Source organism: Homalodisca vitripennis, chromosome 5 (genome assembly GCF_021130785.1).
Source record: "Homalodisca vitripennis isolate AUS2020 chromosome 5, UT_GWSS_2.1, whole genome shotgun sequence".
Taxonomy (NCBI): Eukaryota; Metazoa; Arthropoda; class Insecta; order Hemiptera; family Cicadellidae; genus Homalodisca; species Homalodisca vitripennis.
Genome location: NC_060211.1, coordinates 93,506,084 through 93,520,951, shown reverse-complemented (window position 1 = coordinate 93,520,951; position 14,868 = coordinate 93,506,084). Strand labels below are relative to the sequence as shown.

At 31.2% G+C, this 14,868-nt stretch overlaps 1 protein-coding gene across 3 annotated transcripts in view; it reads left to right on the top strand.

The window, feature by feature from the left end:
* Window positions 1-14,868, top strand: part of LOC124362533 (50S ribosomal protein L1) — a 34,361-nt gene extending 19,493 nt beyond the window's left edge. For all 3 annotated transcript variants that reach the window (XM_046817125.1, XM_046817123.1, XM_046817124.1), the window contains exons 4-9: window positions 2,499-2,709; window positions 4,511-4,684; window positions 5,292-5,406; window positions 11,566-11,684; window positions 13,962-14,059; window positions 14,690-14,868. In XM_046817125.1, coding sequence (XP_046673081.1) covers window positions 2,499-2,709; window positions 4,511-4,684; window positions 5,292-5,406; window positions 11,566-11,684; window positions 13,962-14,059; window positions 14,690-14,816 — 844 coding nt within the window. In that variant the 3' untranslated portion in view covers window positions 14,817-14,868. The remainder of the gene's footprint in view (window positions 1-2,498; window positions 2,710-4,510; window positions 4,685-5,291; window positions 5,407-11,565; window positions 11,685-13,961; window positions 14,060-14,689) is intronic.

The window sequence follows — 14,868 nt, the reverse complement described above, 5'->3', positions numbered from 1 at the left end:
GCTGCCATTTCTGACTGGATCGTCGTATTCTGATGCGGTAGGCGGCGTTTCACTCTACTAACCAATGTGTTTTCACTGACTTTTTTTAATTAGCAAATTATGTCATAAATTTATAACACAATAAATAAAATTAAAAAACATTGGTATTTATTGTGTTTTATTTATTGTGTTATAAATTTATGACATAATTTGCTAATTAAAAAAAGTCAGTGAAAACACATTGGTTAGTAGAGTGAAACGCCGCCTACCGCATCAGAATACGACGATCCAGTCAGAAATGGCAGCGCATAATGTACTTCACAATGTGTACCTAAAACAAGCCGCCATTTCTGATTGGATAAACCTTTTGAGATGACGTTTGCGGCATTCAACTCTACTAAGTGAGCTCTTTCAAATGAGGTATCACTCGACCCATGCTTCAATTTAAGATTTCCATATTTTCCTCTGTGGGCCGTCCCCCCATGGTTGGCATGTCATGGTAATAGCAAGGAAAAATAGTTTACATAGCCATATGACACTGTGCAAAGTTTATAGATGTTATCACCTATGGTTTTTAAAATATTAAGCCATACCCATACTTTTCAAACACCCTGTATACAAATGATACAAATTTATGTCCATGTCTATGTTTGTATAGAGCTCAACATTTTCAATTAGGATGAGGTTAGTATAAATTTCAGCTTAGAAGATGAGCTGAAGATTTTTAAACCCTCCTGCCCAATGTCAGGGGCTGATACAAGGAATCTGTCCATAAATTCTTGAAATAACCTGCATTATACAGATCGTACACATTTCTCCTGCTTGGCCAGCATTGGAGTCCAGCCTTTACCTTCCGGTTCATACACGGGATAATTAGTTTGTCTTTGAAAGTAAATCAATAAAAAATGTTTTGTTAAAGTATATAAGTGAACACTTAAGAATTATTAGTATATATTTCTTTACATAACCTCTAATTAAAGAATTATATTTCTTTATTAACACTACAACGCCACCTCTAGTTTTGGCTTCAACTAAAATATAATGTTTGTATCCCTAGTATTAGGTCAAAACTAATTCTAATTAATACTTCTGTGTTGAGAATATTTGTTACTTTTGAATTTAAATTAAATATAATGCTATTTACTCCAATGTTATTTCATTCATGTTATTCACATAAATTGTTTTCTATTGTCTATGTTATCAGTCTATACTCATTGTATATTCATTGCCCAGCTATTTAACTTTAGTGCACTAACTCCTATTTCTAATATTATATTGATGCATAAATAAGCTTCCTCTGTTGTCCATGAGCTGACCTAAACACCTGTAACCAAATATCATTATTAGATCTTCGACCTTAAGTCCCCTTTCTCATTTCTTTCATTACTAACTTTATTACCACTAAACATGAAGGAAACATAATTTTAGTCCATGATGAGTCGGAAGTGACAACCAACCGGAAAAAGGTTGCCACTTTTTTTCAAAGCATGAACGATGGTATAAGCTTTTTTATACTGCTTGTCTTTGTTCATTTTATGTCAAGGTTCACAAGACAAATGCTAATGGATGTCCATTTTTTGTGAAAGACTGACAGCAATGAAATGTTTAGATGCATCTGTTTCAACATCAAACAAAATATTTTCGTATATAACAGAAATGGGTTAATTTCATTATTTCCCATTTCAAGTTTTCAAAATCTTAGACATCTGAGATGAACTGGAAATGTCTTGGTTTTTAAAGACTTTGAAATTTGACTGAATAGTGTGGAACTAACTTGGAACAATTGGAGAGTATACCAATTGTTCTTAGTTAAGCTGTGTCTGTAGGTAATGCACCAACATGATGATAACTTAAATAATTTCTTTGAGACCGTCAAGAAGTTTATACTTAATATAAATGATCAGATAAGGACACATTCTCTCCAATCAAAACACTATTAGACTATGAGATAATAACAGAACTATTAGACCTTATTAGGACAGACTTAAACCACTGGAAAATCTACCATTACCTACAGACACAGCTTAACTAAGAACAATTGGTATGCTCTCACATTGTTCCAAGTTAGTTCCACACTATTCAGTAATTTGACTGTCAACGCTCTTGATAGAAGAAACAAATCTCTTATAATTTCTTTTTATTTTACTAAACTATTCAACATGGTTAGCCATGAAATATTCTTAGGAGTTAAAGGCCTGGGTATCATTCATAGGAAATTGCATGTGAAGCCATGGGGGAAATGCTAGTATGCTATGAAATAGACTTTATTTCTACTGTATCAAATGAAGAAGATTAAGACACTGTGAATTAACCATTAAATAAGAAGGGGCAAATGAAACAAACTATTTTTCAAAAAGTACCCGCTGCCAGTGGAGGATTATAGAGTGTGTACAATGAGTTGTGCAAGGCTCAGTGAGTGAGAAAATAGATAATGCAATATTATTATATATTGCATTAGCTACTGAAACTACTGGAAAACATCATGTACTTACATTTAACCTGCACTGTAAATGTTACAGTGAAGAATTTTCTGGAGTAAAACGGTCAGATGAACATACTAAACGAGTAGCAAGTGACGATGTTTGGGTGACAAGGTCCTATGCATGGAGGATATTTGATTTCAAGGAAGCAGTGGAGTGTCATAGGGAGACTCACCATCCAACCATATATAATGTCCCAGATGCCCAAATAAACCTTTTCATTGAGCTGAATATGACAACAGCCAAACCAGTAAGTACTGTGTTGTTACAACAATGATCACAATGACTTGTTCCAATGTATAGTTTTGTATGAGTTTTTGGGTAAATAAATTAGTTTTAGTGTAAAAAATAAAATTATAGCAAGAAGCATTATAAACTATTAACCTGACTATATAAACTTTGATTTAATAAATGTTTTACCAGACATAGAAATAATTTAGATTTACCTCTTGTTAGGCTAACTAAGTCCCAAGAGTCATTTTCATATAGTGGTTTAAAAATGTTTAATCGATTACCAGCTGAAATCGATCGTTGAGTGTTGAGTTAAAATTATTTAAAACAAAAATTTTTGCTGGTTACTAAATAATCCGTTTAACAGTATGAATGAATTCTTTACGACTGATATTGATATTAGCTTTTAGATTTTGACTGAGAATATTCTTGTTACATTCCTTGTTTTGCACTTGTTATTTATTGTTATACTATGTTAATTGTTAAATTACATTTCTTATCATTATCTATTGTTAAATTTTATTCAATAACTATAGGCTAGGCTAGTCATTGTTTCTGTTAAATTATATGGCTATTGAAATATGCTTATGAAAGATCGATGCCTTGGTCTTAAAAAAGTAATATTGACGTCAACTATACAAAATGTACATTTTGTAATTTGTTGAATAAATTCTTGATTCTTGATTTACATTAAACTAGAGAACACTATAATAATAAATAATTTGAGAAAACTTTTTTATTTTTAAACCTTTTTTAAGTCCTGGGGGTGTTGAAGGATAGCCCAGGTTGAGATAATGGCAGGTTGAGAGGCAGCAGCCAAGGATGTTTGGGTCTAGAGTTACGAGAATCGTCACTCTCATAGTCTTTGGAGGAGTTGTAATATTCACTGCTCCCCAAAGAAAACAATAACATCTAATTCTGATAATGAGCTTACACCAGACTCCCCAGGGTGTTCCAAACAGTTCCTTAGCTCTTCAGACTATCAGCATAATTTTTCTTCATTTTCATGAGATTGTATCCTATAAAATCAGGTAAAGTAAATTAAATATTTTATAAATAATATGTAATTTACTTATTTATAGGCTATAAATACTTAAATCCTAAAATAATATGGTTACTCTTCCTCTATACTTTGTACACTCCTAACCACACAGCACTAAAACAAATGAAATTCACTTTATTCTATCACTAAACACTTCACTGTTATATGCGAAACTCTTAATGTAATATAGAGTAGGTATTGAATTACATTTCTAAGAGATAATATTTTGTTATAAAACTATAAAATACTTACAGAAACTATGCAATGACACTTACAAACACAATGAGAAATAGCAAAGTGAGTGGAACTAATTTTTCTGCAAAGACAAAAACTGCTAGGTCATTCTAAAATTACTTCGTTGTCATAGAACAATAAAAGCACTAGTGCTGTGTTCGGCAACTTTTCACCTTTCCAATGGTACATGAATCTTGTCGTTACTCAATAATTTATGTATAAATGACAATAAGTGGTCCAAATCAACAAATATCCGTTGATTGGTGTTTAAGAAATGAAAATAAGTAAAAAAATATCTGCTAAATGGCAGTCGGAGGATTAAACACTTAATCTTCTTTAATTTTTCAACTTTAAATCCAATAATTTAATATTATGAAGCCCTTATTTTGAACTTACTCAAAATTATATTAAGCTGTCTCAAAATTTTCTCTATGTAAACTCAACTCTCAACAAACAAAATAAGTTCTTGTGCCATTCATGATTGTAGGTTTTATACTTCCTTCAAGAGTTATATGTATTTATAGTAGGAATGTATTGCTTTCAGACTAAGTTTGTAGAGAAGTTCCGTAAAATGGCAATCCTACCACACGTGTATGAGCAAGATGGTTTGCAAGAAAGATCAATCTTGGTGTTTTGTAAAACTCCAGAGCAGAAGGAAGCAGCAAGAGCTGCAGGCGCTAACCTTGTCGGAGGTACTGAAATCATCAAGGATATTGAGGTTTGTGTTTATATTGTGAATTTTATGAGTTTTTCATTGAGTTCGCAGATTGTAAAATTTCACATACTGGTACTGGTTTTATATTGATATTATTGGTTTACAAAGTCAATTTGTTTTCAGTATCACTTCATTTCAAAATAATAATAAATTGGTACCCATATTAGTAAGAACATGAAAACCATTGTATTTGTTATCCATCTAAATAGTATGCATGTGTATTGTGTAGGTTTGACTTTTAGTGTTAGATCTGCATGTAATTTTTTCCCTGTAGTTCACAACTACTCTTCCAATAAAACTCAAGTCTAACATCTCAGTTATTTCAAAACTCATAAAGTACAGTCATGGCTTTCTTTATTATTCCAAATATATCTGTATCCTCTTATAAAGGTAACAAAATGTAAGGATCGAAAACAAAAAATCAAATTCACCGTAAGTAATTTGTATAATAAAAATATAGATTTTGTAGATACAAATTTGTCTTGAACTTGAATGTATTGGTATACATTACAAAAATAAATAATTGTGATGTACAGTAATAGTATTTAAGATATCAGTAATTATTTATTAGGTATTAGTGTGTAATAAGCGGTTTTATGTTTTCTAATAGAAAGGAAAAGTCGTACTCCCAGATTTCCGGTTTATTCTTGCACATCCTACTATCCTACCTGAGATGGTTACTATTAGAGGTCTTCTGAAGAAGAAATTTCCTAACGTCAAATCAGGTGAGTGTACAATTAATCACTAATGAATACTCATATTTGTTTATTATTTATATTCAGGAAGACTATTTACAAGTATCCATAAGTTGTAGACCAAACTTTATTTCATAAGTCAAAACAAGCATAATCATAACAATTTTTGTTTAACACCTGTGCTGGTTACGTGATGTAGAACTGTAAAAGATTGATGAGGTACATGCAGGTATCATTGGTCGATATTCAACCCTATGTGCTTAATATATGATCAAACACTCCAATAAATGAAAAATTTTTATTTTGTGAGGCCTTTCATGCTCAAAGAACACATCGTCAGACCCACATAACTGAAATAAAAATTTTATTTCAGTTATGTGGGTCTGACGATGTGTTCTTTGAGCACGAAAGGCCTCACAAAATAAAAATTTTTCATTTATTGGAGTGTTTGATCATATATTAAGCATTTAGTCTCCAATAAGAAGAAGCTGGTAAAATGTATTCAACCCTATACTATTAAGTATATTATGTTTCTGCTAGATATATGGGTACATTTACTAAGTGCTAACAAATCATTTCTCAGCTGAATACAAGCCTCGTCTGCCTCTGAGGGATGGTAAGATAGCAAGAGCTGACAATCATCTGCATAGGCATGCAATGAACAGAAATTTAACTGGCTGTCCAAACCTGCAACATACAAAATAAACAGAATTGGCCCCAAACAATCCGGTTAGTAAATGGTCAGAAGATCACGGCCTCAGGCTGAACCCTGAAAAGTGTTCGGTCATGCACTCTGGTAAACAGACCCTAAATGCTGATATGGGAAATATTTCGCTCAATAGTGTTGATTTATTAAGGTGTGATAGGCTGAAGATTCTTGGAGTCAGCATAGACTCGGAGCTTACTTTCAATAGCCAGATTGAGTTGATACATCGTAGAGTTATGTGCAAGCTTAGGATGCTTTACAGGCTGAAGAATATTCTTCCCGAGGCTGCAAAGTTGCAACTTGTGCAGGCCCTTATTTTCCCTATAATCGAATATTCATTTCCCGTGTTTGGTTACAGCTTGAGTCAGGAACAACTTACAATTCTTCATAGGCTCCAAAACTGTGCAGTAAGGTTTGTTTACAATATTCGTAAATTTGACCATATTACAAGTTACCGCCGGAAAGCAAGTGTGTTAACTATTAAGGAGATTTGAGGGAGACAAACTGTCACCATAGTCCACAAGGTTCTTGACACTGGTAGACCTGTGTACCTGAACAAAAGATTGATGTTGCGGTCGGCGGTCAGGGAACGTCATACTCGGCAGGATGCCATGCTGCAACTGCCGAGGGTTCACCTGGAGAGGGGCAAGAGGGGATTCTCGTACTTTGGACCCAAGGAATACAATGCCCTACCACCTGCTGTTAAAACCCTACCCTTAAGAAGTTTTAAAAGGAAGTTAAAAGAAATTAATTTAAGTTATTAGGTAGCCACTTATGTATACTTTATTTTATGCTGTTTCAGCTTATTATGTAATTGACCTGAGTTAATTTGAAAAGCAGTTTGTAAATACTGAAATTCGCTTGAAAATAAAGTCATTATTTATTTATTTATTTACATTGGATAATTTATTTTACTTCCTAACTAGCACTTAACTAGTAATTATCAGCCTAGCAGTTTTATTAATTACTTGCTTTTATAACATTCTATGTAAATTTTTTTTTTCAAATCCAAAAATTTACACTATTTAAAAATGTTATCAAATAAAAGTTTACAACTTTACTTTGTAAATATGTTTGTGAAATGTTATGAAAATAAATTTGAAATTGAATTGAATTAATTACTTTAAATATTTAGTACAAAAAATATAGGACACAAAAACTAGTCTAGTGTTTGGTATTTTTCATAAGAAACAAACATCAAGACTGCTTCCGACTAACTTTTAACTGATCAAATCATATTTTTCAAAGCAATGTAGTAACAATTATTGTAACATTTTAAATTCTAAAGTAGGTATATTATAGAAAATAACACTATGTACAATATTATATATCCAAACCAAATCTTATAAAACTCTCTTTTCATAAATTAAACTGTTTTGCAAAGTTTTTTTAAAGTTTATATTCTTTATTACTGGCAAACAAATAAATTTCAAGAATTGATTTTGACTTTCCTTTCCAGATGCCAAATCCTAAAACAAGAGATTAAGCTTTCAGTGAAAAATTTAAACACATGATGACAAATAGAACAAAGTTGTATGTCAGGAACATAAACAAGTACCTCAAATTCAGCTACAAGCTAGGTGGCAAATGTCCACAGTACTGTTAGGTAGACTATAGAAATCACTCATGGTAGGATTCCCATGAGATTTTTTTTCATTTTCTCTGATCATGATCCCCAGAACCCAATATCACCATAATTCAAAACTGTATATATATATATATATATATATATATATATATATATATATATATATATATATATATATACACACACATATATATTTACATATTGATGGGTATATGATGTATGTACGGGTCCATGCATTCTTTATACCAGGTGTGGTTGTTAAATAACGAGACTGATGTAAAAAGTTTGATTTTATACATAATAACTTATTGTCACCTTCAATATACACTTCTTCTCTATCCCTACAATGCTTCACGTGAATTTTTCATTGTTAGGTAGACTATATAAATCACTCATGGTAGGATTCCCATGAGATTTTTTTTCATTTTCTCTGATCATGATCCCCAGAACCCAATATCACCATAATTCAAAACTGTATATATATATATATATATATATATATACACACATATATATTTACATATTGATGGGTATATGATGTATGTACGGGTCCATGCATTCATTATACCAGGTGTGGCTGTTAAATAACGAGACTGATGTAAAAAGTTTGATTTTATACATAATAACTTATTGTCACCTTCAATATACACTTCTTCTCTATCCCTACAATGCTTCACGTGAATTTTTCATTGTTGGAAACAGTGCTGGAAGTCATCTTCATCAGCTCCTTCAGGACACGTGCCGCTTTCTCTTTTACAGCTTCCACAGACTCAAATTTTGTCCCTTTTAATGCAGATGTCACCTTAGGGAATAGTTAGAAATCACATGGTGTAAGATCTGATGAATCTACTTACTTAATTGACGGCCAGACCAAATCAAATCAAGACTTTATTCACATTTTCATCCGTTTTAGATATTAAAGTGTGACTAGTCGCAAATCATCTTCAACGTCTTCTCTGCCATCTTTAAAATGCTTAAACCATTCTAAAACACGTTCCCACAATAAACATTCACTGCCATACGCTTCTTTTAGTAGACTATCACTTTCAGTAGCAGTTTTTCTAAATTTAAAGTAAATTTCACAATAATTCATTGCTCTACTATTATACTAACCATTTTATTCGGGAAGACAAAAAACAAGAAAATAATGCGAATGTAGGCTCTGACTAAGCAGTGTTGTTTACAGAAGCGAGACTAGCTGCATAACGAATAGAAAAGTCTATACTAAACAGCTGTTGATTAATGACGGTTGACGCATGCCTCCTTGATCCGCAGCAGTGCCTGTCTCGTTATTTAATAGCCACACCTCATATAATATGAATTTCTAAACACAGTATATTTAATATATTTAGACTAAAGTGGGTACAGAGACAGTATATTCATGTAGCTTGGATAAGTTACATGCTCTTCGAGCATCATAGAGGAAGACAACAAGGAGTTTTAGAATGCTCAGGTCATTTACAACAATGTTTGTATTTACATAATTTTTATGTCTTGTAAGGTTTCAAAATAACAGCCAACCAACAGTTTGGAAAGTTTATTGAATCATTATAAGTAAATATGTTTATAAACATAATTTCTGAGTTATCGCAACTGAACCAAGTCCATATTTTTATAATTGTGTATCTTTATAACAATTTTTGTGTAAGCCTTTAAGATATTTAGAGTTTATAAATATTTTAGTGTTATGAATGTATTAAAACACTTACTTTAAAGTCATCATTCTGTTAGTGTTGTAAAAATTAACTTTCTAAATGAGGCAAACAAATTTTTATCAATAAGGTTATGTCACAGCCTAAATTAATTATTAATTACTGTACAAAATCATCAACTCATTATGCATATTGAAATTGTGTCTTCATCAGGTGTATATATTTAGTTTAAACTTGTTTATCTTTTACTTAAATAAACTTCTTTATTAATCCACTTATCTTCTCTGCTTGCTATATAAATTAAAAATTTTTGTTCAACTATGTTAAATAATAAATGTTTGGTATTATTTAAAAGTTTTCAAACTGTTTAATACTTTTGCAGTAAAACATTTTCCGATTACAAAGTTTATATTATATGTTTTAAAATTTATATTATGTTGTACCAAATAATCTTATATATTTAAAATATACAATTTTCTAGTATATATTCCAATAGCAAATTCATTTTGTGGTTTTATATGACTCACCTATTATATAGTAACTAATGGGTTTAAATGTTTATCCAAAAATATTTACTGATTGTGACTACCTTCAATAGACAAGTTCTTTACTTACATAATCTTGGAGGTTAGTAATGCGTCATGTGGTTACAATAATGGTTAATTAAAATATTAAAATATTTTATTTTTTCGTGTACTCATCCATTGAGTAAATGGGTCTCTTTATCAGCCAGTCAGTCTGTCGCTTCTTTAGTTATTGTGCAGGTGTGCTCTGCAGTTCTCCTGGCAACAGGTTGAACAACTTTGTTCCAGTATATGTTGGTTTTATGCTGGACAGACTTAAGTGATGAGGTTGTAGGACAAAGTTGGAGGCATGTCTCGTGTTATAGTGGTGTATATATTTGTTGTTTAAGTGACCTTATATTATTTTTAAGTGACCTTGTCATAGACAAACTTGTAAAGAAGTTTGCTGTGATTATGTAAAGAGGAAAATAGTTTAACCCTTTGAGTGCCGGAGCATCGCTGTCAGCGATCCCGCATTATATGCAAGAAATGCCAGAATCGCTGTTAGCGACTTCTGCAGTAACGCTTATATTTTATATAGTATTTATCTACATTGGCTCAATGGCTATACATACGCATTCCAAAGGCTTCAACGTAACTTTTGATGTAGGTTTTGTTGCATTTTGGTTAGATTCTGATTTTTACGGTGGTTGTAAAGTGAGCGCGTCAGTCGCGTTTAGAATCGGCCGCTACGCGGACGAGCCGTCACGTGTTTTGTTTGCGCTGCTGTTCATTTCACAAATTATATTGAAAGCTTTTAAGTGTGATGGGTGTTAGTATCTTCAAGTTATTTCGTTTGTGTATGTTGTTCTAGTCTGTGTGTAAGTAGAACAATGACGGCCGCGAGTTACGGCGATTGTAAGCATCTAGTACTTTACTAAATACGTTTGTATAGTTTTTATGTTTGTTCAGTGATATTTATAAACAATGAGTCGTAAAAACATTGCTGACAATGAAGACCTAGTACTGCAGGCATTAGATTTAAGCATTATCAGTGTAGACAATATACATAGTGTTAGGTTAGGTTAGAAAAGTTTTGTAGTGGTTCATATTTTCATATTTATTTTCCAAACTTTATTTATAAGTATAAACATGTGTTTATGTGTCTTTTCGTAAAGAATTAAATGGATTATAACATAGAATAACTAAAAGTGAAAAAATAAAATATTTCAATAACACTAAGTTGTGTCAAAATAAAAAACTAAATGTTTTTCCTCATAAAGTTTTTGTTAATGATTTTTATTTGCATAAAATCGTTAAATAAGCGATCAATGTATTATATGTATAAAGAAAATATATTTATCTAAAAAAAAAACAAAAACCCAAGACATTTTACCAATAAATAAATTTGTTATGAATTTTTAACAAGACCCTTGCAGAATCAGGCATTTTCACTCGGCATTTTATACATACCATATAGCAAAACGCTGCGGCACTCAAAGGGTTAAGGAATAAGTTAAAAATTGATTTCAACTTAAATGTTGGTTTTTCTATAGTAAAATGGTTTTAGCAATAGTAATAGCTTCATAAAAGTTGTCAAATTTTATTGGATCTTAATTCATAGTGTATGATGATATATGTTAATTTTAGGATTAAGAAAAGTTTTACATCATTTAAAAAAATGTTGCTGCCTGCTTGGTGTACGGTTCTTCGGAGATTAATCTTGACTGTTTTATTTAGGTACTTTGGGCCCAAATGTCGATGAACTGGTCTTAAAGTTCAAAAATGGAGTTGAATACTCCTGTGTAAGAGATGAGAAGGATCTTAGCTATGGTTGGATCAATACTTCAGTTGGAAGGGTAAGTTTTGATTTGTTAGCTAGATTTATTTATTTACTGGCATTTTGATAAATATATTATTTTTTTATTTATTTTGTTTGCTAAGTTTTCTTTTAACCCTTTTAGTGCTAACTTCATTTTATATGAACATCAATAAAATGTACAAGAGGGACAATATTTATTTATGTCAGAAATATCTATACAACATTACTTACAAATAAAAACAAGAATTAATAATTAACCATTTACAAGAGGCTATATTTATTAGTGGTTTTAATTTATTTCAGCCTGTCAGATAAGTTTTTTTTATAATTTTTTTTATTATATTGATAAACAAACATTCTTTCTAGAATACATGTTAAATGCACTGCATGAAAATCGATCAAGTCACTGAAAGAGAGCTAATTCATAAATAAGACCTAAATTTACAAACTATTAAGATAATTTAGCTTAGGTCTCTGGCTTCTTTCATGATGCACTTTACAAGTATTGAAGATTCTTGATTCTTCAGCGGGAATAGTCTATGATCCGTGAATGACTCCTTCTTCAGCTGGATTTTCATTGCTTCAAAAAGTTTAATCACCATCTCAGGAAAATGTTTGATTCTCCCATATTGCCTCATATTCTAAGGAAACTTTTAAATCTTCCATATTCTGCTGAAGAATAAGATAAGATAAGATAAGAGTCTCTTTATTCATAGTTGTATACATTTTATACATGAATAGTGTCAGCATTGTATATACAATATAGTTGACTAATCTTTACATTAACAAATTAGAATTCTGGGTATATTTTCCAATTTAAAATAGCCATACATAATATATAATGGTTAATCTATGAACATTAGATTTCTGCAAGTTCATATTATAAATTAAAGAGAACTTTAAATTATTAAAAATAAGCTTTAAATTAATGAACTAACTAATGGGCCATCTGATTCATAAAATTCCTCTATTGAGTAAAGTGCCTTTGCTGTCAGGTAACTTGTTAATTTTTTCTTAAATTTTGGCAAGGTTTGTTCCGATCTAATGTGGCAAGGTAATCTTTGAAGAAATTTTAGTCCCACGTAGGTTGGGCTTTTTTTTATAGAACTCAAGATTATGATGCCCAATTATTCTATATCTGGAATTCCTGGTATTGTATTTTTGAGTAGGATAATCTGATATTTCAATACACTCTTTTGCAGTTAAGATTGTGGCAGTAATATATAAGGCAAATACTGTTGGAATTTGTAGCTGAACAAAATGAATGATTTTTCCTTTATAGCTCATATTTTTTCAAATAACTAACAAGTTTTTTCTTACTGGATTAAACTGCCATAAGCTTACAAAAATCAAAAAAGCTTTCAGAAATTAATTCTTCTTGGTTCGTAAATAAGTTTACTGTAGAATTTTTAAGAGCTACATATGTGCATCATCATGGTTTTGCTTTGCACTGGTGCCTTTTGAATCCTTCCGACCCAAGATCTTTATCAGTTTGGATATCGTCAAGGATATACATTAGATCCTTTTTTCTTTTCTTCTTTTAATTAATGACATTTCTTCATTAAATGCATCTTCAATAGATATATACAAATCCACCTCATCTCGTTATGATGAATATATTGGTTTTGTTGTACTAGTAAGAAAATTACTATCTAATAATTACTAGATACTGTAGACTGATGCTTTAGAAACACGTGCTTTCTAAATCTTTTCAAAAACACAATTGTAGACTCCCACATCAAACAAGGGCAGGAAGAATCTTGGATAGCATGAATTGCATTTTGTTATTGAGAGATTTTTTTATGTCTAAAATTACATAATCTTTTGCATCAAGAGTCATATATAGTTAGAATGACATTTATATTTCTTCAGAAAGAGGCATGTATAATTAGAATGTTGATCTCTTCTGTAAACGGGTTATGGATAGCTATAATGGTATCTCTTTGGCAGAGGGACTAGCATAGAGACAGTGTAACTTATCTTAGGTTGCCACTCTTACTTGCACTTTTTACTCTATGATCAGTTTAAAAGCAGCACATATTGTTAGGCACAGCTAGCTGCTGGCTGTGCATTTTCTCAGAACAAGTATTTATAGGTTAAAAAGCAGCCTAACATTAGAAGCATATGGTAGATTAATCTGAATCTTAGGTGTTATCTTAGTATATTAATTGCAAACCACACTACATTTTTCTTCATTACGCCAGGACATGTAAAAAATCTGTGAACATATCACAAGCTTTTCAGAATCAACAATAAAAATAGACCCATTTCAAAAATACTTCATGTTGTAAAACTCTCAACATTTTTATTTCAGTTAAACATGGACACATTGAAGTTGGAAGAAAATTTTCAAGCATTATTAAAAGACATCATTGATGAAAAGCCAAAACGTCCTGGTCCATTCATCACAAGGTAAGATTAAATTTAAATTAAATTCCCTTTTGTATATTGACTGATATAGCCTATACGCATGCACATTTTCTGTTAGTAAATTGGTGTAAATTAAGATGTTACTAGTTGAAAACTTTCTTTAAGATATTTAGTCGAGTTGATAAAATGGGATCATAATGCTATAGTCTGGCATTTTACAAGGACTTATGATTAATTTGCATTAACACTTTCACAGTTCAGGGCACATGGGTGTAGTAAAACTATTATAGGTTAAATTAAATCATTCACAACTCTATGTATCTCTGGCTGAAACTTATTATGTTATTGTAGTTCCAACAGATGATAATTTTCAATTGGGTTGATATTTTACTTGTAAAATACACCTATTGGATGTTTAGTAAAACTAAATTTGAGGATTATGGCTCTTCCCTTAATAAAGACTTTATCTTGGTATAATTATTAACTAATATTAATGATGAAGTTTTTTATTGATTTGATTAGCATAACCAAATTGTAGCCCATGATTCACGTAGTAGCCAACTCATTATAACAATAAACTAATACCTAAGAATTGATGCAATTGTCAGATTTACTATTGTAACCTATAGCTGTTTGCTGTTAAATAGTGTTTTGCCACTTGTATGTTGCCAGGGTTGTGATGACCAGCCTTCCTTCGGTAGAGAAGTTCAAGATAAACTTCGAGCCATATCTTCCTGTAGATGATAATGCCGATGGTGAAAGTTCTGACGAGGATGAAGCTGTTCCAGTTAAAGCATAGATTGTACAGTATAATTAGTGTTTGAAGTAGACAATTTACACCTACTTTCTAA